We start from the raw sequence: 24,590 nt of genomic DNA on the forward strand, positions 1-24,590 counted from the left end.
CTAGAGAATAAATTGGCGATCGTTGCAATACTTTCTGTCACGCCGTATTTGCGCAGCGGTCTTGCAAGCGCACTTTTTTGGGAAAAAAATACACTTTTTTTAATTAAAAAATAAGACAACAGTAAAGTTATCCCCATTTTTTTTTTTTTATATTATGGAAGATAATGTTACGCCAAGTAAATTCATACCCAACATGTCACGCTTCAAAACTTTTACCCTTTAAAATCTCCATAGGCGACGTTTAAAAAAATCTACAGGTTGCATGTTTTGAGTTACAGAGGAGGTCTAGGGCTAGAATTATTGCTCTCGCTCTACCAATCGCGGCGATACCTCACATGTGTGGTTTGACCACCGTTTACATATGCGGGCGCTGCTCATGTATGTGTTCGCTTCTGCGCGCAAGCTCGTCGGGACGGGGTGCGTTTTCTGGCTTTTGTCAAACCCTGGATTAAGGTCTGGAGACTGGCTAGGCCACTCCAGGACCTTAATGTGCTTCTTCTTTAGCCACTGCCTTGGCCGTGTGTTTTGGGTCATTGTCATGCTAGAATACCCATCCAGGACCCATTTTCAATGCCCTGGCTGAGGAAAGGAGGGAAATCGCCCAAGATTTGATGGTGCATGACCTTGTCCGTCGTCCCTTTGATGCAGTGAAGTTGTCCTGTCCCCTTAGTAGAAAAACACACCCAGAGCATAATGTTTCAGCCTCCATGTTTGATGATGTTCTTGGGGGTCACAAGCAGCATTCCTCCTCCACCAAACACAGCGAGTTGAGTTGATGCCAAAGAACTTGGTTCCACCTGACCTCAACACTTTTCCTCTGAATAATTCAGATGTTCATTAGCAAACTTCAGACAGGCCTGTCTGTACATGCGCTTTCTTGAGTGGGTTGCTGGTGCTGCAGGATTTCAGTCCTTCACGGTGTAGTGTGTTATTAATTGTTTTCTTGGTGACTAAGGTCACAGGTGCCTTAAAGGATCACTAAAGGAAACATTTTTTTTTTGCTGAAATGACTGTTTACAGGGTATAGAGACATATAAAAGTTAACTGATTCCTTTTAAAAATGATTAAACATAGATTAAATTCTATTATATAATGTGCCTGTAGTTTCACTTTCGGTTTTAAACTGGTTTCATGTTCCTGTGAACTAGAGAGACACACAGAACCCAGGGCAGTGTTTTGTTTTTAAAATGAATCTGATTGGTTCTGAGGAGTTTTAGACACACAGCTTAGACCACAGTGAGAAGCTCCCATGAGTTTTTTCATAAGGAGCCAGACAAGCCGGAAGTGTGGAGATCACAGCAGATTACAGCAACTTCAAAGCAAAAACGAACAATGAGGACATGAAACCAGTACTGCAGTAAGGTAAAGGAAGCTATTTAGCTAAAAAAAAAAAAATTCCTTTAGTGATCCTTTAAGATCATTGACAAGACTGTAGTTCTAGACTGATTCCTCACTGTTCTCATAATCATTGAAACTCCACAAGGTGAAATCTTCCATGGAGCCCCAGACTGAGGGGGATTGACAGTTATTTTGTTTTGCTTCCACTTGCGAATACTCCCGTACATACCGTATTTTCACCGCCGCTTCCGGGTAAGTCTTCTGCGGGACTGGGCGTTCATGTCTGATTGACAGGCTTCCGACCGTCGCATACTACGCGTCACGAGTTGCCGAAAGAAGTCAAACGTCGGTGCGCAGGCGCCGTATAGAGCCGCACCGACGTTCGGCTTCTTTCGGCAACTCGTGACGCGTAGTATGCGACGGTCGGAAGCCTGTCAATCAGGTAGGAACGCCCAGTCCCAGAGAAGACATACCCGGAAGCGGCGGTGAAATACGATATGTACGGGAAAAAAAAACAGCCGATTGTCATTAGGACAACTCGGCTGAATGTAATGTTGAAAATTTATTTTTGGGTGAACCCCCGCTTTAATGTCTGTGCTGACTGGAGAATAGGGGGGGGGGACACAGAGAGCCGCTCTGGTCCTGACAGAGGGAGAAGCAGGCTCTCTAGAACAAGCAACCCACAGCTGAGGAGCCAAACGGCCGGCCCAGTATTCGAACGCGGGGGGAGGGGTTATCGTCCCCAGTCCCAGCAAGTTAGATCGGTTGGGGGCTTTTATTCACATAATATTTTAACATTATATTCCAAAACCCTCAGGCAAGTTCCAGCTAATTATATATTTAGGAAAACTAAACAGATGCCTTCAGTACAAGAGATTCTGTATGGCAAGCATCCAGTGTAAGGAAGCACCTTCTGAGGGGGTCTTCATGGTCACGCTGCATCTGACGAACGCATACCTCCATGTCCCCATCTCCCCGGAACACCAGAGGTTCCTGTGTTTTGCGGTACACGTGAAACAGGACATCCAACATTGGCAATTCAGGAAATTCAAGGAATTGTACTGATTCCCTATTTGGATGACATGTTAATATACAATCTGTCACGATAGCAGCTGTTGACAGACTGAGACAAGGTGATGTCCACCCTGGAGTCACTAGGAATGATGATCAGCCGGGAGAAATTCTCCCTGGGACCGTCACAGTCAAAGGTATACCTGGTGGACTCGGTGGCCCAAAAGCTTCTCCTACCCCAGAAAAAGATTAGAGAAGGTGCTGGGGCAGTGATGACGCTCCATGAACTCGAGGAGGTCTATTATGGGGGTACTCGGAGTCAGGGCTTTTTTTTCAGGGGGAACTTGGGGGAGCTCAGTTCCACCACCTCTGGCTCAGACCCTTTGGTGCCTGCTCACCACAATCACTTGTAAACACAGAAGTCTGGTATCTGTGTTTACAAGTGACAGCTATGCACTCTGTGTGTAACCCCCTGAACTCTGTATGTAATGCAATCCTGATATGTAATGTCCCTTTAAGACCCTTCTACTGTTTGTGAAATCTGAACGGGGTCATAGTTGAGTTCCTGCACCTATTTTCTGAGAAAAAAAAGCTCTGCTCGGAGTAATGACTTTTGTGCATTCCGGCGGTATCCTGGACACAGCTCCCCTCTTGAGACCTTCAGGGATTCTTTCTCTCCTGGGACAGAAGAAGATGGAGTGCCAACTGAATGGCACTGCAGCGGACTAGGGCTGAGTTCACACTTTTGCAAATTGGATGCTGGTTTTACCGCAACCAATTTGCGTGACAGGAGACTGTGACCGTCTCTTAATAGAGTCACACACCTCTGGGGCGGCCGCGGTCCTCCATTTTCAGGTCCGAATTCAGGACCTGAAAACCCCCGATTCACCCCTGAATCAGAACAGGACCCACTGCCTCGGCCACAGCTAGTGTGAACCTGGCCTACTGTGTGCATGGTGATTTGTGGTAACATGTCTGTTACAGCACCACAATGGACAGGTCTGAATGAACTCTTAAAGCATACAGGTGTATCTCATAAAATTATAATATCATCAAAAAGTTAATCTATTTCAGTAATTCAATTTGAAAAGTGAAAAAAAGTGCGTTACACACAGAATGATATATTTTAAGCATTTCTTTCTCTAAATTTTGATGATTATAGCTTACAGCTAGTGAAACCCCAAAATTCAGTATCTCAGAAAATCAGAATATTACATAAACCAATCCTTTTGCATTAATTACTGCATTAGGCTGCATTCACACCTTAGCGCGGCATTTTGTACCGCGATTTGCCGCGACAAATTGCAGCATTTTGTACCGCGATTTGCCGCGACAAAACGCGGCGTTTTTAACCCAATGTTTTTTACAGGTCATTGTCAGAACGCCGAAGCCGCCTGAATACGCGCGACAAAAAAGGGTCCGGGACTTGTTTGAGCTTCACTCGATCGGCGTTCGGCGTGGAGATGTGAACCATCTCCATAGAGATTAATGTTATTCCTCCCCTCCAGCGTATCTGGCTTCAGGCGTTTTGTCGCTCAGGTGTGAATGCAGCCTAAGGCCCCTTTCACATGTCCGTTCCGCCTGTCCGTTCATTACAAGTCCGTTTAACGCAACATCTGGAGGTCCACTAATTGCATATCCCTGCTCTAGACATAAAGGGGCAGATTCTCAAAGGCGTTACGACGGCGCAACACCATTAGCGCCGTCGTAACACCTCATCTGGCCCCGGGTATCTATGCAACTGATTCTCAGAATCAGTTGCGCATAGGTACCCATTAGATCTGACAAGCGTAAGGCTATTACGCTGTCAGATCTTAAAAGTAATTTTTTTTCCCGCCGCTAGGTGTCGCATCGTCGCTTTTCCCCGTCGTCTATGCAAATTAGGTAAGTACGGCGATTCCCGAACATACGCGAGGTCGACGCAGCGAATTAACGTCGTTTGCGTAGCGTACCCGACGCGTAAGGTTGCCCCTGCTAATTAGCAGGCGCAACCAATGTTAACGATGGCCGTCGTTCCCGCGTCGAATTCAACAAAAATTACGTCGTTTGCGTAAGACGTCCGCGAATGGCGCTGGACGCCATTTACGTATACATCTAGGCAAATGACGTCGGGGCGACGTCATTTAGCGCAATGCACGTCGGGTAATTTACCCGACGGAGCATGCGCAGTACGCTCGGCGCGGGAGCGCGCCTAATTTAAATGGTGCCCTCCCCATTTGAATTGGGCGGGCTTGCGACGAGCAATCTAACGCTACAGCGCCGCAAGTTTACAGGTAAGTGTTCTGAGAATCAGGATGTAAACCTGTAGACCTGCGGCGGTGTAACGTAGATCTCATATATTACGCTGCCCAGGAGCAGCGCGAATGTATGAGAATCTGCCCCAAAGAGTGCCCCCTTGTCCTCGGTGTTGAGTTATTCACTTTACGGTCAACACTAAGTTCACTGTATGGACCTCTTATATATTTGTACATGTGGATCATATCCCCCCTTATTCTCCTCTTCTCAAGAGTGAATACATTTAGTTTTTCTAATCTTTCCTCATAGCTGAGCTCCTCCATGCCTCTCATCAGTTTGGTTGCCCTTCTCTGCACTTTCTCCAATTTCCCCGATATCCTTTTTGAGAACTGGGGCCCAAAACTGAACTGCATATTCCAGATGAGGTCTTACTAATGATTTGTACAGGGGCAAAATGATGTGTGGCTACATGTGAACAGCAGCGGTGCCAGCATTTCATTTGTACAATGAGTACAAATCTGAAAGCCGCAGCTAGCTGCATATAGCTTGTGCTTCCTGCTGATTGGAGAGCTTTGGCTCCTTCCTTCCATTAAACCGCAGTCATGAAGGTTTATTATGTGTATTTTCATATGTTAACCTTAATTTCTTTTATTTTTGTAACAGGCTCAACTGAAATTCCCAATTGATTATCCATACTCTCCTCCAACATTTCGATTCCTTACAAAAATGTGGCATCCAAACATCTATGAGGTAAATAATATTTTTCTCTACAGGGATTTAGAAAGTGAAAAATGAAAACCTAAATATTCCTTATGAACAACTTAAGGAAAGCTCCATGTTTGCCAAAAAAATAAATAATATGCAGTTCAGTTTTGGGCCCCAGTTCTCAAAAAGGGCATTGGGGAACTGGAGAAAGTGCAGAGAAGGGCAACCAAACTGATAAGAGGCATGGAGGAGCTCAGCTATGAGGAAAGATTAGAGGAACTGAATTTATTCACTCTTGAGAAGAGGAGATTAAGAGGGGATATGATCCACATGTACAAATATATAAGGGGTCCATATAGTGAACTTGGTGTTGAGTTATTCACTTTACAGTCAACACAAAGGACAAGGAGGCACTCTTTACGTCTAGAGGAAAAGAGATTTCACTTCCAAATACAGAAAGGTTTCTTCACAGTAAGAGCTGTGAAAATGTGGAATAGACTCCCTCCAGAGGTGGTTCTGACCAGCTCAGTAAGTGCTTTAAGAAAGGCCTGGATTCTTTCCTAAATGTACATAAAATAACTGGGTACTAGCATTTATAGGTAAAGTTGATCCGGGGAATATCCAATTGCCTCATGGGGGATCAGGAAGGAATTCTTTCCCCTGCTGTAGCAAATTGGATCATGCTCTGCTGGGGTTTTTCGCCTTCCTCTGGATCAACTGTGGGTATAGAATTGGGTATATGGGATTGTACGATATTATTATAATTATTATTATTTTATGGTTGAACTTGTGTCTTTTTTCAGCCTGACTAACTATGTAATTTAACCCTTTGACTGCTCAGGATGTAATACATACATAACATGCATACATGTTGTCTGTATCCCTTCTCAAATGGCCACTAATGTATGCAGGAAACTAAGCTTATGACTGGAAAAGCAGCCTTTAGTTTCATTAGTTTATGCAAAATAAAGAAAAAGGATATCCTCCCTTCCCTATTTAAACACCTGTGTAAAAAAAAAAAAAAAAGCACACACATATTATGTATGTGTCCATGCAAAATTAGGACCCAGACATACACAAGATCACATTGCACTACACATAAACTATCTGCACATGTTTGAGGTTTAGCATTAATTTCAACTTCCTCCGCAATGGCAGCCCTGACTGAGAGATTGCTCCTCCTCTTCATTCAGGGGACAGGAAGCCCAAGGATTAAACAGAATCTCTCCGACCCTTCATATGTCAGAGCTTTTTGCCCCTTTCTTAGAGGCAAGAGCAACCTTCGATGGTCCCTAGATGGGGGTCATAAAAGTCCATCACCCCTTCACTGTTGCCTTGCTTTGGGAATCAATATAGTTGTGACTGTTGTTGGCAGGTGAAGCAAAGAGTTGGGGTCACCAGTTACAAAAGTTGTAATGTAAATTTAATGGCTTAGAGTTTATCCCAGAGGCTGTTCACCAGGAAACCCAACTGAATCCATTAAGATTTTAATGGCACCTAGTGGAAGAATCTACAAATCATATCATGCAACGAAGAGCAACTATTTTAAGCTGTTGTAGAGTTTCTCGTAAATTATATGCAATTTTCCCAACAGAATGGAGATGTGTGTATTTCCATATTGCATCCTCCGATAGATGACCCCCAGAGTGGAGAACTTGCTTCTGAACGGTGGAACCCTACTCAAAATGTGCGGTAAGCCTTTTATTTCCATTCGCTTCAGTATCTGTCTGACCATAGGCCAATTTATTGCAGTAATGGATTTAACAGGTCTGTTGTAGATTATGGGGCAACACAAGTCTGCAAAACCACAAAAGTCCACAATCTTGGTCAAGTTCAAAATTAAATATACCTCTTCAAAGAAAACTTAAGCCTAGGTTATACCAAATTATTAATCTGTTTGCAATTGCCATCACAGGTCTGCTTTACCCTTCTAGCAATTTATCTGATTTATAGCTGAACTTTGGGATAAGCAATGTTGTCTGAAAAGAGAGGCATATTTATTCTTACATTATTCTTGGTGCATTGGGTATTTCTCCCAGATTTGTGCAGTAATCTCCATGCATGCCTCCAATTGTAGTTTTCTTCATTTAGCCTGTAATGGGTGGGCCTACTGGGTTCCTCCCACATCTCTACTCTCTGCACAGGCAACATAGCTGGTATTTCCCTGTGTTCTGAGAGACAGAGACAATACAGATTGTTACCCTGACAATGCTTAAAACTTGTAAATCCACTTCCTGCAAGATTTATCTTTGCATGCGGAAGACTTATTTTCACTGGTGTGAGACTTTGAATTTTTGTGTCTTTGTACCTTTATGGGGTTTTTTTCCTGCAGCTAGGGTTAGAACAACATTTTGCCCTTAGTAAGTTCAAGGGTCAGGTATCTGCCCTGTCCTAGCCTTGTTCAATGTCCTCTTGCTACTAATTCACCAGCTTATACTTTTCAAAGGTTTGCACATAATACCTCCACCTCCTTTCCACCTATGGGATTTAAATTTGGTGTTGTCAGTGTTAAAGCCCCACTCCAATCTTATTTGTGACATGCTACCATCTTGTAAGATAGCCTTTTCTATGGCCATCAGTAAGGAGCCTCATTTGATTTTGTATAACGGCAAGGTTGTTTGCGAGCAAGGACCTTTTCCTTTTTTGCCCAGAGGTCTATGCCTTTCACCTTTTTTAATGTGAATATTTCATTATCGTACATCACGGGACACAGAGCAGCCATAGTAATACCTATGTGGGTTATACGCCACCTTCAGGTGAATGGACACTGGTACACTCGGACAGGAAGTCCCCCTCTATATAACCCTCCCATACAGGGAGTACCTCAGTTTTTTCAAGAACAGATAGGGAAAGGGAGTTACCGCTCCAGGTTGGTCTAGTTTGTAATTATCCTCTTCTCAGAAGCCACGGGTGCTGGCAAAGCATATAGCGAAATGAAAGGATGTGTTTGGACAGCCGCACTCCAAAAAAAATTGCCTTTATTGGTAAAAAAGGAATCAAAAACTACAAATCACAGCAAAAACTGAACACACAGCTGATGCGTTTCACACTAGTACTTAGTGCTTAATCATAGCTGACAAACACAAAAATGCATTTCAAATACTCATTCTTAGTAATTATGTGACCGAAAAAGGTGGTAAATTGAGTCCAATTAACAAATTGGTAATTGAAACCTTCTGGTTTAGACCTTTGATTGTGTACACAGAAGGTTTCAATTACCAATTTGTTAATTGGACCCAATTTACCACCTTTTTTGGTCACATGATTACTAAGAATGAGTATTTATTTGAAATACATTTTTGTGTTTGTCAACTATGATTAAGCACTAAGGACTAGACATGTGCACTGCCAAAAAAATAGTTTTTTTCGTTTATGTTATTTTCGTTTTTTTTTATTTTTTTGGGGAAAATCAAAAAAAAAAAATTTCCGTTTTTTTTTTTTTTTTTTTTCGGAAATTTGGGAAAATCGAAAAAAACATTTTTTACGTTTTATTCGTTTTTTTGCTTTTTTTAGAAATTTGTAAATTCGGAATTCCGAATTTTCGGATTTCCGAAAAAGCAAAAAACAAAATTTCCGAATGAAACGAAAATTAAAAAAATATTTTTCGGAAATTCTAAAAATTCGAAAAAATTCGGAAGTACGAAAAAATTTTAAATTCGAAATTGCTAAGATTCGAAAATTTAAAAAAAAGAAAATTCCACAATTTCGGAAACTCCACAAATTCGAAAACTCAGAATTTTTTTAATTTTCGAATTTTAAAATTTATTTTTCGAATTTCTCAAAAATCTAAATTTCGAAAATGAAAAATTCCAAAAATCGAAATTTCGAAAATGAAAAATTCTAAAATGAAAAATTTTGAAAATAAAAAATTCGAAAATGAAAAATTCTAAATTTCGAAAATTAGAAAATTCGGAATTTCAAAAATTAAAAAATTCGAAATATAAAAAATAAAAAAAAAATAAAAAAATTAGAAATTTCTAAAATTGAAAGATTCGAAAATAAAAAATGAAAAATTTCTAAATTTTCGAAATTTTGAAAATCGAACATGAAAAATTCGAAAATTTAAAAAAAACATGAAAAATTCAAAATTTCGAAAATTGAAAAAATCGAAAATGAAAAATTCAAAATTTCGAAAATTCTGGATTTTTAAAATAAAAAAAAACGAATTCGGAAATACGAAAATTCGGAAATTCAAAATTCCGAAATTCGGGAATTAAAAAATTCGGAAACTCGAAAATTCGGAAATTGAAAAATTCGGAAATTCGATTTTTCGGAAATCCGAAAATATGGAAATTCTAAATTTTCGGAAGTCCGAAAATTCGGAAATAAAAAATTTGTTAAAATGAAAATTAGAAATTAACGAATTTCCGAATTTTCGTTAAAAAACGAATTAGAAACTAAACGAATTGCACATGTCTACTAAGGACTAGTGTGAAACGCGTCAGCTGTGTGTTCAGTTTTTGCTGTGATTTGTAGTTTTTGATTCCTTTTTTACCAATAATTTTTTTTGGAGTGCGGCTGTCCAAACACATCCTTTCATTTCATCTCAGTTTTTTCGCCAGTCTCTAAGGTGTTGGTCACAGTTAATGAAGTGCCAAGAAGAGCTCCGCAGGAGATCCTGGACAGGATCAAGGGGCTATGCAATTAGACCCATTTAAAGAGTCAAAGAGAAAAAAGGTACCCGAGCCTTGATGAAGAAAAGCAAGGTTTCTGCCTGTAATGCTTCTTTTGAGAGCTGGACCCTGGGATCCAGCGCCTTGGTCACATTACAATACCAAATGTTTCTCTGGCAGGGTGCTGCTGTACAGGTCCAAGGGAGTGGACCCTATATGCAAAGGGACCCTTGAAGGTCTAACACGACCTGACGTGATGGGTGAAGATTGGGTCTGTCTGTGATTTCCAGCAGTATCCTGCAGGGGGAATGGTAAGTTAAAAAGGAGGTCCGGTTTAAAATATATATATATATTAAAAGTCAGCAGCTACTAACACTGTAGCTGCTGACTTTTAATAAGGACACTTACCTGTCCAGGATGTCCAAGATGAAGGTAGCCGAAGCCGAGCAATCACTCGGGTCTCGGCCGCCCCGCTGCCATCCTCTGTGAGGGAATCGGGAAGTGAAGCGTTGCGGCTTCACCGCCCGACTCCTTACTGCGCGCGTGGCGCTACGTGAATGGCCGATGTCTCCTGGGATACACACGATCCCAGAAGACACCGCTCCCCCATTCCCCAGGAGGCAGCGCGAGGAGGAGAAGAAAGAAGACGAACTATGGATCAGGAAGTGGCAGATTAGGATGATCTGCCTAGCAACAGGCACATCAGGTATGTATAAAAAAATATATATTTTATTTTTATTTTTTTGCAGTATTTTTGTTTTTTGTTTTTTCAGGGTGGAGCTCCGCTTTTAACCACTTCAATACAGGGCATTTTCACCCCTTCCTGCCCAGACAAATTTTTAGTTTTCAGCGCTGTTGCACTTTGAATGACAATTGCGCGGTTGTGCGACGTGGCTCCCAAACAAAATTGATGCCCTTTTTTCCCCACAAATAGAGCTTTCTTTTGGTGGTATTTGATCACCTCTGTGGTTTTTATTTTTTGCGCTATAAACAAAAGAAGAGCGACAATTTTGAAAAAAACACAATGGCCCGGATTCACAAAGCACTTACGCCGACGTATCTCGAGATACGCCGCGTAGGTGTAAATATGCGCCGTTATATCCATGCGCCATGCCCACAAACTGAGATACGCCTAAAAATAGGCTTCATCCGACCGACGTAACTTGCCGGCGTATCGTGGGCGCATATTTACGCTGGACGCATCTGGCGCTCCCATTGATTTCCTATTCAAATATGGAAATGAGGGAGATACGTTGATTCACGAACGTACTTGCGCCCGGCGCATAATATACGTGGTTTGCGTAAGTCGTACGTCCGGCGTAAAGTTATTACCCATATATGAGGCGCAACCCATGCAAAGGTATGGACAAGGGAACTCAAGCCGTCGTATTTTACGTCGTTTACGTTGTACGTGAATATGGCTGGGCGTAGGTTACGTTCACGCCGTAGGCAGTGATCCGTTGTATCTTAGGCATTTGTTCCGACGTGATTCTGAGCATGCACACTGGGATGCATCCAGGGGACGGCGAATGCGCCGTTCGTTATTCGTATCTGGCTGAGACTCAGCCCATCATTTGCATGGGGTCACGCCTCATTTGCATGGCTCACGCCCACTTCCACTTACGACGACTTACGCTTTCGAAACCCAGCGTAGATTTGGGAGCAAGAGCTTTGTGAATACTGTGCTTGCCTCTCTGTGCTGCGTCAGCGTAGTGTATATTCGATACGCTACGCCGGCATAAATATGCGCCGATGTATGTGAATCCGGGCCAATATCTTTTACTTTTTGATTTAATAAATATCATAATTTAAAAGACCGATACGTATTGTTCTACATATTTTTGGTAAAAAAAATAAATCTCAATAAGCGTATTTAATCGGTTTGCGCAAAAGTTCTAGTGTCCACAAAATAGGGAATAGAATTATGGAATTTTTTATTTTTTTACTAGTAATGGCGGCGATCTGCGATTTTTATTGTGACCGTGACATTGCGGCGGACATATCGAACACTTTTGACACATTTTTGGGACCATTCACATTTACACAGCGATTAGTGCTATAAAACTGCACTGATTACTGTGTAAATGTGACTGGCAGGGAAGGGGTTAACACTAGGGGGTGCTGAAGGGGTTAAATATGTTCCCTAAAGTGTGTTCTAACTGTAGGGGGAGGGGACTCACAAGGGGAGGAGATCGATGTGTGTTCCTCTGTACTGGGAACACACATCAGTCTCCTCACCGCTGACAGGACATGGATCTGTGTGTTTACACACACAGATCCATGATCCTGCCGCGATTGCGGGTGCCCGGCGGACATCGCGGCCGCCGGGCACGCGCACCAGGTCCCAAGCAATGCGGCGGGGGCGCACACGCACCGGCAGCGCGCGCACGACCCCTAGCGGCCGGGAATGCAAGGACGTCATAGGACGTCCAGTCTGAAGGACGAAAGGTCCCTGCCGACGTCATTTTACTATGACTCGGTAGGGAAGTGGGTTAAAGAAGATCCGTTTATGGGGGTGCTAGACCAATTTGCCTCTCAGCACAGTCCGCCCCATAAGACTGGCGCTACACTAACAGTGTAGCGCAAGCTGGCGGGGACTCTTTCCGTGCTGCCCCCCTGCAAATTGCTGCCCTAGGCCTGGGCCTTGTTGGTGATAGCGGCATATAAATTCATTGCTGGACTAAAGCTCAGCAGTAGATGCATGGTGTTACTACCTATGCTTTGTGCTTAGGACTATATATTCCCAAAAAAACAGCAAGGAGGAGCGCAAGGGCGCCCTGCGGTCAGGGTCTGAGGATCCTACTCGCGCTTCCACAGTACCATCCTCCCCTGAAGCAGCTGGCCAGGCTGAGCCATTGAGTTTGTCAGGCATTGTAGCTACTTTCAACATTTCAGCCTCTGCATACGTCACCAAAGACGATTTGGCTGCAGCATTAACTGGTTTGGAAGGGAAGATAGCTGGTATGTTTGCATCTTCCTCCCAGGCCACTAATATACGTCGGCAGAATGGCACGGCTGGGCACGTACAAGTACGTTGCCCTTTAAGTGCCCAGCCGCAGGTCGCGCGCCGCCGGCACGCTCGCAACCCGGTCTGAAGCTCCGTGAACGCGCCCACTGACCCATTCGTCGCCGGTGTCCCGCGATCGGGTCACAGGAGCTGAAGAACGGGGAGAGGCGAGTGTAAACACACCTTCCCCGTTCTTCTCTGTGGTTTGTCACTGATCGTCTGTTCCCTGTTAGGGAACGACGATCAGTGACGTCACACGTCCAGCCACGCCCCCCTACAGTAAGAATCACTCCCTTAGGGCACACTTAACCCCTTAGCGCCCCCTAATGGTTAACCCTTTCACTGCCATTTTCACAGTAATCCGTGCATTTTTATAGCACTTTTTGCTGTGAAAATGACAACGGTCCCAAAAATTTGTCAAAAGTGTCCGATGTGTTCGCCATAATGTCGCAGTCACGAAAAAAAATGCTGAACGCCGCCATTACTAGTAAAAAAAAAAATATTAATAAAAATGCCATAAAACTATCCCCTATTTTTTAAAAGCTATAACTTTTGCGCAAACCAAGTAAACGCTTATTGCGGTTTTTATTTATTTATTTTTAGTATTAAAAATAAGTAGAAGAATGCGTATCGGCCTAAACTGAGGAAAAAACAATAAGTAAAAAATATTGAATTTTTTTATTTTTCAAAATTGTTGCTCTATTTTTGTTTATAGCGCAAAAAATAAAAACCGCAGAGGTGATCAAATACCACCAAAAGAAAGCTCTATTTGTGGGAAAAAAAGGACGCCAATTTTGTTTGGGAGCCACGTTGCACGTGCAATTGTCAGTTAAAGCGACGCAGTGCCGAATCACAAAAAGGGGCCAGGTCCTTAACCTGCATATTGGTCCGGGTCTTAAGTGGTTAAGCTAGTGCACTGTTGGTTCACTAAACTTTTCCTTAGATTTTTCCTTCTAAATGTTTTTTTTCTTTGTCTGAATTTCTCACTTCCTGTTCCTCCTCAGTAAGCTTTCCACCATCATCCGAGCCGTTCTGGCTGGGGGTTAGTCAGCGTGCTCGCCCCCTCCCTTGGGACTACATCCCTGCAGGGAGACGCTGTGATTGTTTTGAGTTTTTTTTATTTGCTTTGAGTTTTGCCTGTGTTTTTTGGTGTGCCTACCTCTGTTTTAACTGCTTTTTGAATGTCCTTTGGTTCTTTATTACCACAAAGCTGTGTCCCTAAATAGACAATATATAAAATCGCTTGCTACACCAGATCAGGTGTGAGGTGACAGGCATTATAGCAGGGGTAGGCAACCTTAAAGAGGTAAAGATCTACCTGAAAAACATGGGAAAAGTCAAAGCTCACCGGGCACAGTGTTAGCCAGTGTCGCCTCCTCATAGCCGGTTTAAATTTAAATTGTCACACTACTGTGTTGCAATTGCGTGCATATCACCTCACCACCTGTCACCCACTCGGATCACTTTTCAGGGGAGCAGCAGTGCCTGCTGCACTTGTAAATGGGCCCTTAGCTGCATTCCGCATCGGCACCCTTAGGGCTCATAAACACATAAAGTTGGGGGGTGGTAAAACACTGCTGTTGAGTTTACCGCCCCAATCCGTACCCCCTTTAGCTGCTGAGGCAGCACCCAAAGGTGTGCACATGCCACAGCAGGAATTGAGCCCCATGTTGCTTTTGGTGGGTGCCATCGCCTGCCAATCGTGACACGTTAAAGTTAATGGGGTGACTCTGCAAGTGCCCCTCAACTGCATGCTTCAGAGGGGTCCAAAGGGTTACAGCAGGTGGCAAAAAAAGCAGCACAAGGAGGCATTGGCTTATGCCACTCCTGCTCTCTACTACAGCTCCAATTTTACAAGTGGTCCCTCTGCATTCTGTTTGATGCTCTGAGATGGTGGGTTAGAATGCCCAGACCGTGATCTACCAGTCACCTCTCCACAATCTACAGGTTGCTGATCCCCCGCATTATAGCTTCTAAGGGAGCAGTCTTTAGTTTCTGTGTCTAGTATCCATTTCCCCTGTAGGGTGGCAACATAACCCCTGTTTGCTTATTACCAAAAGTGTCCCTCAAAGAAAAGGAATTAGAGCCCATTCACACCTCCGCGACAAAACGCCCGACGCCGGACGCTCGTGCCGCTGGAGGGGAGAATTCCCATTGCTGTCTATGGAGATGGTTCACATCTCATAGACGCCGTACGCCTGCCACCTGAAAAAAAGTCCCAGACCCTTTTTTTCAGGCGGCATTGGCGTTCGGCCATACAAAGCAATGGGAAGGCTTTGTTTAAAAAAAAAAAAAAAGTTACACACTCGCGGCAAAATACGCGGCGTATCTTGACGCGGAGGTGTGAATGCAGCCTTAAAGTCATTGTAAAACTATGTTTTTTTTTTGTTTTTAAATAGCAAACATGTCATACTTGCCTCCACTGTGCAGTTCATTTTGCACAGAGTGGCCCCTAACATCCTCTTCTGGGGTCCCTCAGCGGCTCTCGCGGCTGCTCCCCGCATCGTATAACCCCCTAGGAGAATCGCTCTCCCATGGGGTTACATTGCGGGCGTGCTCCCGAGTTCAGCATTTGCGTCCATAGACGCCCAATCAAGTCAGTGACATAAGTTTTTTTCACCTTAATGCATAGGATGGAAGGTGAAAAAACATGAGGGTTTACAACCTTTTTTAATGGTGACTATAAATCCCCCCCCCCTTTCCCTCTCTTTTTTTATCTAAATTCAGCTTTAAAATAAATTGACCCTTATGCTGGTTAATTCCTCATCCGTTTTTACAGCTTGATTTTTATTCTTGTATAAAGAGATAATAAAATGGTTAATGTAACTTGATATTGTGTAATGGATTTCCACAGAACAATCCTTCTCAGTGTAATCTCGCTTCTGAATGAGCCAAACACATTCTCGCCGGCCAATGTGGATGCATCAGTTATGTATCGAAGATGGAAAGAAAGCAAGGGATGTGATCGAGAGTATACAGAAATTATCAGGTGAGGTCACTTACTGTGAATATCTACTATGTACAGTGCATTGAAAAAGTATTTTCCACATTTTGTCATGTTACAACCAAAAACGTAAATTTTATTTTATGTAATAGACCAACACAAAGTGGCACATAATTGTGACATGGAAGGAAAATGTATAAATGGTTTTCAAAATTAATATCTGAAAAGTGTGGCGTGCAATTGTATTCAGCCCTCTTTACTCTGATGCCCCTAACTACAATGTGGTGAACCACATTTGCCTTCAGAAGTCACCTAATTAGTAAATGGAGTCCACCTGTGTGTAATTTAATCTTGGTATAAATAAAGCTGTTCTGTGAAGCCTTCGGAGGTTTGTTGGAGAACTTTTTTTTTTTCTTTTTTCATCAGAAGAATGTTTTATTTGAATACCTTCAAGCATACATGTTCCATAAACACAGAAGAATGCAAAGTTGTAATGTACAAAACAGTAGAAAATAGGCAATTACAGCTTCCAACTGCATAGAGCCAGCATAGAAAACATATAGCCCCACCTAGTGGCTGAAAACCGAAATAATAGTGCCAATAAAGCATTAATATTGCACACTCCAAGTCACATGGTAATAACCAAGCATTAAGTAACCAACAACATTCACCCCAATATACTATCTATAATCAGGTCTACTGGGGCCAGTCCTGGTGCATCAAGCCAACCTCCCCAAACCCTCTCACATTTTAGCAGGGCATCCATGACGCTGGTAAATAACCTTTTCATATCTTAACCGGCAAAGGGTATGCCCTAAATGGACTTTTAAGGCATTGGATTTTTTTATGTAAGAAAAATATATTTTTATTTAGACATAATATACAAAGATAAAATATGTTGGAATGGTTACAAATATTGTATCCAATAGTCACCACACCGATTTGACAATGAGTTTATCGTAGTTTAAGCAACGCGTTTCAGAGTTTCTGTATCTCCTTCTTCAGGAGTGTCTGTCTGTAAGAAGGTCAATCATCTGTCTACAATGTATCAATAACAAATAAATCAGACATAAATCATATATAGCATAATTAATAGTATTGATATCCAAAAAATATATACATTGTAGGCACTTGCATACTTAGTGGGGATATCGTAGGAGAAACATTCCAAAAAAAGGTTTGATAAAAACAAGAAAATTGAGTGGGATTGTGTCTCTGAAAGTCTGCACCGTTTATAGTAGTAAGTATATTACTTGTATGAAAAGCATCACATCAAGTGCACTCTAAGTGTGGTTAAGTAAAACCTTGGGGGTTTGACGCCTGGCGAGGCTTCTGGGGGGGGATTGATGACTGGCAAGGCCCGGAAATCTCTATGGTCAACTTCCAACGCCAGTGGATTCCTTCTCCGGCTCGCTGATCGCACGGGCTGAACTGCCACTATGATTGTTCTTGCGGTGCAGGGAATCGCCGGCTGAAGAGAACGATACCGGGTTGATGCCTGTAGGTGCATGCGTCATCCCGGTATAACCACTGAAACGGGAGGACGTCCATGTACACCCTCCCGGCAGGAAGTGGTTAAGCTTTCATATCTAATCTAGCACGGTTGCAATAATTTAGGACCATAATATAACTAGCAGAAAGAAATGGGTTTCCACGGCATTATGAAAAATGCCCAAAATGGTTTTTTATTAAAAAAAAATATACTATAATATGACAAACTATAATACAGAGTCAGGATTCTCAGAGGATAGTTTTGACAAACAGTTGATGGTTTGCCAATGTCCCACACAATGGCACACTTTCCATTTGTATCTGACACCTTTAAAATGGACTGAATTTGGCAGAAAGGTTATACATGTATAGAGCTATTGGAGTCTACCACTAACCAGCAGTATTTATTTACTCTGTCTTTTGCATTTCCTCAAAGCATTTCCGTTGCCTAAGGCTGGCTACACACAAATACAATTTTCTTATTCAATTTCCTTTAGATTTACCTTCAACTATGTAGTACAAGGGCCTTTTGATTGCATACAAATTGAAAGGGCTTAGGTTTGACCTCATATTATATAGTTTTGTTAAATCTAAAGGAAAGTTAAACAAGAAAATTGTAGAGTGTATGGCCAGCCTAAGAATGGTCCTGTGGTGAGGAGGTGAACTTAAGGTATAGAATGCACAAAGAGCAAATCTGCTAATTTACAGATATACTGGCCAGATTTTTAGAGACTGGACAAACGCAGGTTTAGCAGCCAGTTGGTATGCTACTGTGATGCCTACACTGATGATATAACTGAATATTTAAGAAAGACTCCCCAATATGTGCCATAGCTGCTTTGGTGATATCCACCTTAGCATTTGTTTGAGATATACATAGTACATCCACCTAAAAGTAAAGTGCAGGTCTGGCAGGATGATATCTGATAACACGGTTGCACTACCCATCTGAAGAGACCAAGGCCTGGTTTACACTAGAGCGATTTCAGATGAAACTTGGGTTGCACAGAATTGCATGAAATCCTTGTTTTCAAGTGACCCTTCACATCAATGCAACTGGAGAAAAGGTTTCTTTACTACAGGGTTGCCCAACATTTGAAGAGCAAGAGCCACTTAAGCGACTTGGTAACCGGTCGCGGGCCACAATGAGCGGAGCGGGTGGATCACAGCCCACTCTACTCTGGGAATTGGATTGGAGGTATGCGTTTGTAAACAGACACAAGTCCATTTACATCTGTCATTCCTTAGAGGTGTATTGAGGGCCCGATTGGGCGGACTGACCGTGTGAAATGGGCCTAAGGCTGCTTTCACACTAATGCACTTTTGTTTACCCGCACCGTGGGTGCAGCACACTTCACCTGTAGCTTTCCTGCAGGTTAGCTGCACTTTGCCATAGACTTCTTCTATATCCTGTAGGTGTGGTGCTCTTTGAGAAAGCACACAAAACTCGCAAGTAATAGAAGTTTATGGCTCAGTGCAGGTAACCCACTGGTGCGCTCTGTGGATCAGTTTGAAAGCAACCCAGTAACCACTGCAGAACAGATATTCCCATATATACACTTTAATTTTAGTAATAAACTTACCTTTAATAACAGTATTCTATTCTATTCTATTTTATTCCACCCCAGAGCAGGAGGTTGCGGGCCACATCAGAGGGCTCGGCGGGCCACATGTGGCCCCCGGGCCACTGGTTGGGCACCCCTGCTTTACTACTTTGGTGCAATTCTAGTGTGATTTTTGGCCCCATACAATATGCAGACCTGAACCACATAATGAGGAGGTGGAGACTCAGCTCCTTGCACAGATGGAAAGGGCTGCAAGGTCTGGGACGGTGATAATAATGGGGGATTTTAACTACCCAGAAATTGACTGGATTAATGGCACTTCTGGGACAGTTAAAGGACAAAAATTTAAAAACCTATTGCAGGACAATTTTATGGTGCAGTTTATTGAGGCCCCAACTAGGAATGATGCTCTGTTGGACCTGATAATCTCAAACCATGCAGAGCTTATTACTAATGTTCAGATAAAGGAACACCTGGGTAGCAGTGATCATAACATGATTTCATTTAATGTTAACTATAAGCAAGAAATACATACAGGAAATATTAAAACACTAAATTTTAAGAGAGCAAATTTTCCAAGGATGAGGGCTGCTCTCCAGGACTTGGACTGGGAGGGACTATTGACACATATGAACACAGAACAGAAATGGGAATTCTTCAAAAAGACTGTGTGGAACCTCACTGCAAAGTATGTTCCCATGGGCAATAAGTTTAAAAGGCTAAAAATAAAACCTATGTGGCTCACGGTCAAAGTTAAAAAAGCTATAAACAATAAGAAAGTAGCTTTTAAAAAATATAAAAATGAAGGAACACTAGTGTTGTTTAAATGTTACAAAGAATATAACAGGATATGCAAAAAGGAAATCAAGGATGCAAAAATTCAAAACGAACGACAGATTGCAAAAGATAGTAGGACAAACCCCAAAAAATTCTTTAAATATATTAATAGTAAAAAGGTGAAGTCTGAGCATGTAGGCCCCTTACAAAATAATCTAGAGTGGGTGACTGGGGACAAAGAGAAGGCAAATTTATTAAATGTTTTCTTCAGCTCTGTGTATACAATGGAGCATGGGGGAGCTCATGTCCAAAATGGGGGTGGGAGTGACACAGCCCCAAATCCACAATGGCTCAAAAGTGATATGGTCCAGAAATATTTAGACAGAATAAAGGTGGATAAAGCACCTGGACCTGATGGCATCCATCCACGGATCCTAGGTGAGTTGAGCTCTGTCATTTCCAAGCCACTGTATCTAATATTTAGGGACTCATTAAAGACAGGAATAGTACCACTGGATTGGCGCAGGGCCAATGTGGTGCCCATATTTAAAAAGGGAACAAAGTCTTTACCAAGTAACTATAGACCTGTTAGTTTAACTTCTATAGTTGGGAAGATACTGGAACGTTTAATAAAAGACCACATGGATGAGTTCTTGCTGGAAAAAAACTATTTAAGCAGCAGTCAACATGGATTCATGAAAGACAGAAGTTGTCAGACAAACCTGATTTCCTTTTATGAAGAGGTAAGTAAAACCCTGGACAGAGGCGTGGCTGTGGACGTGATATATTTGGATTTTGCAAAAGCGTTCGATACAGTTCCGCACACACAGCTCATGTGTAAGGTAAGGTCTACAGGATTGGATATATCAGTTTGTAAATGGATAGCCAGAATGGAAAGCCAGAATTCAGAGAGTCGTGGTTAATGATTCTTACTCTGAATGGTCCAATGTTATCAGTGGTGTACCCCAAGGTTCAGTGCTGGGACCCTTACTTTTCAATATATTTATAAATGATATTGGGTCTGAGATCAAAAGTAACATTTCTGTCTTTGCAGATGACACCAAGCTATGCAGTGGAATAACGTCCTTACAGGATGTCTCCAATTTACAAGCCGACCTCAATGCTCTGTCTGATTGGGCGACTAAGTGGCAGATGAGGTTTAATGTAGATAAATGTAAAGTTATGCACTTGGGGGCTAAGAATATGCATGCATCATACATACTAGGGGGAGTACAACTGGGGGGGTCTGTAGTGGAGAAAGATCTGGGGGTTTTAGTTGATCATAAGCTCAATAATGGCATGCAATGCCAAGCTGCGGTTTCCAAAGCGAGCAAAGTCCTTTCTTGTATTAAGAGAGGTATGGACTCCAGAGACAGAGATATAATTTTGCCCCTGTACAAATCATTAGTAAGACCTCATCTGGAATATGCAGTTCAGTTTTGGGCACCAGTTCTCAAAAAGGATATAGGAGAACTGGAGAAAGTGCAGAGAAGAGCAACCAAATTGATAAGAGGCATGGAGGAGCTCAGCTATGAGGAAAGATTAGAGGAACTAGATTTATTCACTCTTGAGAAGAGGAGAATAAGGGGGGATATGATCAACATGTACAAATATATAAGAGGTCCATACAGTGAACTTGGTGTTGAGTTATTCACTTTACGGTCATCACTGAGGACAAGGGGGCACTCTTTACGTCTAGAGGAAAAGAGATTTCACCTCCAAATACGGAAAGGTTTTTTCACAGTAAGAGCTGTGAAAATGTGGAACAGACTCCCTCCAGAGGTGGTTCTGGCCAGATCAGTAGATTGCTTTAAGAAAGGTCTGGATTCTTTCCTAAATGTACAGAATATAACTGAGTACTAAGATTTGTAGGTAAAGTTGATCCAGGGTAAATCCGATTGCCTCTCGGGGGATCAGGAAGGAATTTTTTCCCCTGCTGTAGCAAATTGGATCATGCTCCGCTGGGGTTTTTTGCCTTCCTCTGGATCAACTGTGGGTATGAAGTTGGGTGTATAGGATTTTACTGTGTTTTTTTATTTTGTTTTTTGTGGTTGAACTGGATGGACTTGTGTCTTTTTTCAACCTGACTAACTATGTTAACCACTATGTACTATGTTAATTGCACTACATTATTAGACAAAGTAGGAACAAAATGTCATTGCGGCAGTGTGAACCTAGCTTAAGTTTAAAAAGATGACTTGGATACATTCTGTGAAAATGTACACAGAGTACACACTGAAGGATACTACTTTAGGGATTGGTGTTCAGCATTGAAACATTCTAACAAAGCTCTATAAATCAAGTTAGTGCTTGTGTGTGTGTGGTTTTCTGGGGCAATGTTTCTCAGTTTTTTTTTTTGTCTATTGTGGTTTATATTCAAATATAGAATGTGTTTCTATTGTATTAAATTTTCTGTTATAATTTGTGATATTCTAGTACATTTTTTAATCAAATGTATTTTTGATAATACGGTCAGAGCCGTTTCCTACTTCTGAGGCCTTGTACACACGACCGAACATGTCCGACAGTTTTCGGGCCTAGCGGACAGGTTTCCAGCGGACAAAAGTTTCTTAGCATGCTAAGAAACTTGTCCGCTGGAAGCCTGTCCGTCGGACATGTCCGATGGTTAGTACGACTCATCGGACATGTCCGCTGGGCCGAAATCCCGCGCATGCGTCGAAGTGATTCGACGCATGTGTGGAAGCATTGAACTTCCTGGTTCGCGCATGTCGCCGCGTCATCGTCGCCGCCACGTCACTGCGTTTTTCGTCCGCGGGGAATTTGGCCTGATGGTGTGTACACACATCAGACCAAAATCTCCCAGCAGACATGTTCAAAGAAAACGGTCCGCTGACCGGTTTCATCGGACATGTCTGGTCGTGTGTACGAGGCCTAATTGTTATTGTTCAGTGAGTTTCTGTAAAAAAAACGTTTGGGGGGAAAAAAAGGAGTGCTTTTCTAAAGTTATTATCTTACAGGAACCATATCTTTAACCACTTGCCTCCCAAGCCTATTCTGACACTTCTCACATGCATGTAAAAATCAGACGTCACTTTTTTTTGGGGGAAAAAATATAGTTTATTGAATTTTAATGCACAAAAACGCAATACAATACAATTGTTTGGTAAAATATAAAATATGGTGTTATGCCGAGTTATTCCTAATGTACATGGGACGTTTTAAAACCTCTCTAAATTGACATATGGTAACCGACGTTTAAAAACGTTCTTTTGCCACGTTTTCATGCCGTGTTTGCGTTTTAATGCATCGCCATTAAAAATGCAGGGCTCAAAATTTCAAGTCCTGAGCTACTAGCCAGGCCTTAAGGGTTACTTGCCACCAGTTGCCCCACCCAGCCCGCCTCGCCTCTAATTTCGCCCCTAACACGCCCTCAAATTATCTCATGAAATGACACTTAAATGTTTTATGCAGAATTAAGTTATAAAAATATTAACAACGGTATCCGTGCCCACCAATGCAGAGTGCCCTGTGTCCACCAATGCAGGCTGCCCTGTGTCCACCAATGCAGGCTGCCCTGTGTCCACCAATGCAGGCTGCCCTGTGTCCACCAATGCAGGCTGCCCTGTGTCCACCAATGCAGGCTGCCCTGTGTCCACCAATGCAGAAAACCTGTCCACAAAATGCAGAAAGCCAATTGTTCTATTCAGTAACAAACCTAACCTTGAAGTAGTTGTGTTTCTAAACAAGCATTCAGGAAGGTGAATGAGGTTGAGAAGTATAAGAAACCTCATAAACATAGGTGTTGTCTATATTAATGGAGAATTCCATAATGCTATGGGTCTTGGCGATGCATCTCCCTGAAAGCTTTCACTTGCATTTGTCCTTCAAGCAGAATACACTTTGGATACCATTTTAGAGACATACAAAGGTTGCCTTATTCTGAAAATGCTATATTGTCTTGTCACTGACCCAGAATAAGTATGCAGCACATGAAGTCACTGAGGTTAAAACTCCTGATATACATATTTCTGCTGGGTCAATGACTGTTGATCACAGGGAGAACCAGTCATACAACATTGTTAGTAGGGTGTCAACAATGTCAACCTTTGCATTTTTTCTCAATATAGGTTGCCTTCAGCAATAAAAACAGAAGAATTTACCCATCTTTCTTGTTTACGTCCAGAAAACAGGTTCTTAATACAAAAGCAGATGCAGAGGTGGATGGAGTCAAGGTCCCAATAACACTGGCTGAATATTGTATAAAAACAAAAGTTCCAGCTCCAGATGAGGGATCTGATCTTTTATATGATGATTACTATGAAGATGATGACATGGAGGATGAGGGTGACAGCTGCTATGAAGTCCAGGATGACTCTGGCAATGAAGAATCCTGACCCTTACTGCTTCCAGCAAGTTCTTCCTGCTGGTGCCTACCTTTTACCCACTCTCCCTGTTAATAAAGCTGATGCTGGAAAATTTTCAGTCTTTATTTCTATGGCCGTGCTGCAAGAACTTGAGGCAGTGACTTTGTTAGCTAACAGTCACCTAATGCGTGCAGTGCTAGAGAAAAGAGGGAGTTATGAGTTTTTTTTATTTGAAGTGCCAGGAATGCTACTTGAGCTTTAGAAGTGTCTTTATACTTGCAGTACTAGCTTCTGCCACTTGAGTGCACCAGAGCGCTTTGCAAGTCCTGCTGCTTAACTCACCCTTACCAGGGCTGTTTCAGGCTGCAGTGCAGGGCTGAAATTGGGCTACGAGGGAGGGTGTAGGAGTTGCTTACACTGAATTGCTCATTTTATTTTGACGGTTGGTTGTGATGATTTTACTATTCTGAGACACACATAGTGGGCCAGATTCACATAGGTTAGCGGATCTTTAGATCCGCTAACCTATGTGATTTAAGATCCGCCACCGAAGTTTTTGAGGCAGGTGGTTAATTCACA

General features: G+C 42.4%; 1 protein-coding gene across 2 annotated transcripts in view; it reads left to right on the top strand.

The window, feature by feature from the left end:
• The window catches only part of CDC34 (cell division cycle 34, ubiqiutin conjugating enzyme), a 41,364-nt gene extending 17,241 nt beyond the window's left edge, over positions 1–24,123 (top strand). Inside the window, exons 2-5 of one of the 2 annotated variants that reach the window (XM_040322045.1) lie at positions 5,248–5,334; positions 6,884–6,981; positions 15,764–15,898; positions 23,831–24,123. In XM_040322045.1, coding sequence (XP_040177979.1) covers positions 5,248–5,334; positions 6,884–6,981; positions 15,764–15,898; positions 23,831–24,041 — 531 coding nt within the window. In that variant the 3' untranslated portion in view covers positions 24,042–24,123. The remainder of the gene's footprint in view (positions 1–5,247; positions 5,335–6,883; positions 6,982–15,763; positions 15,899–23,830) is intronic. The other variant, XM_040322053.1, reaches the window with a different exon arrangement.
• Positions 24,124–24,590: the final 467 nt, after the last annotated feature.

The sequence above is a fragment of the Rana temporaria genome, chromosome 1, assembly GCF_905171775.1.
Source record: "Rana temporaria chromosome 1, aRanTem1.1, whole genome shotgun sequence".
Classification (NCBI taxonomy): domain Eukaryota; kingdom Metazoa; phylum Chordata; class Amphibia; order Anura; family Ranidae; genus Rana; species Rana temporaria.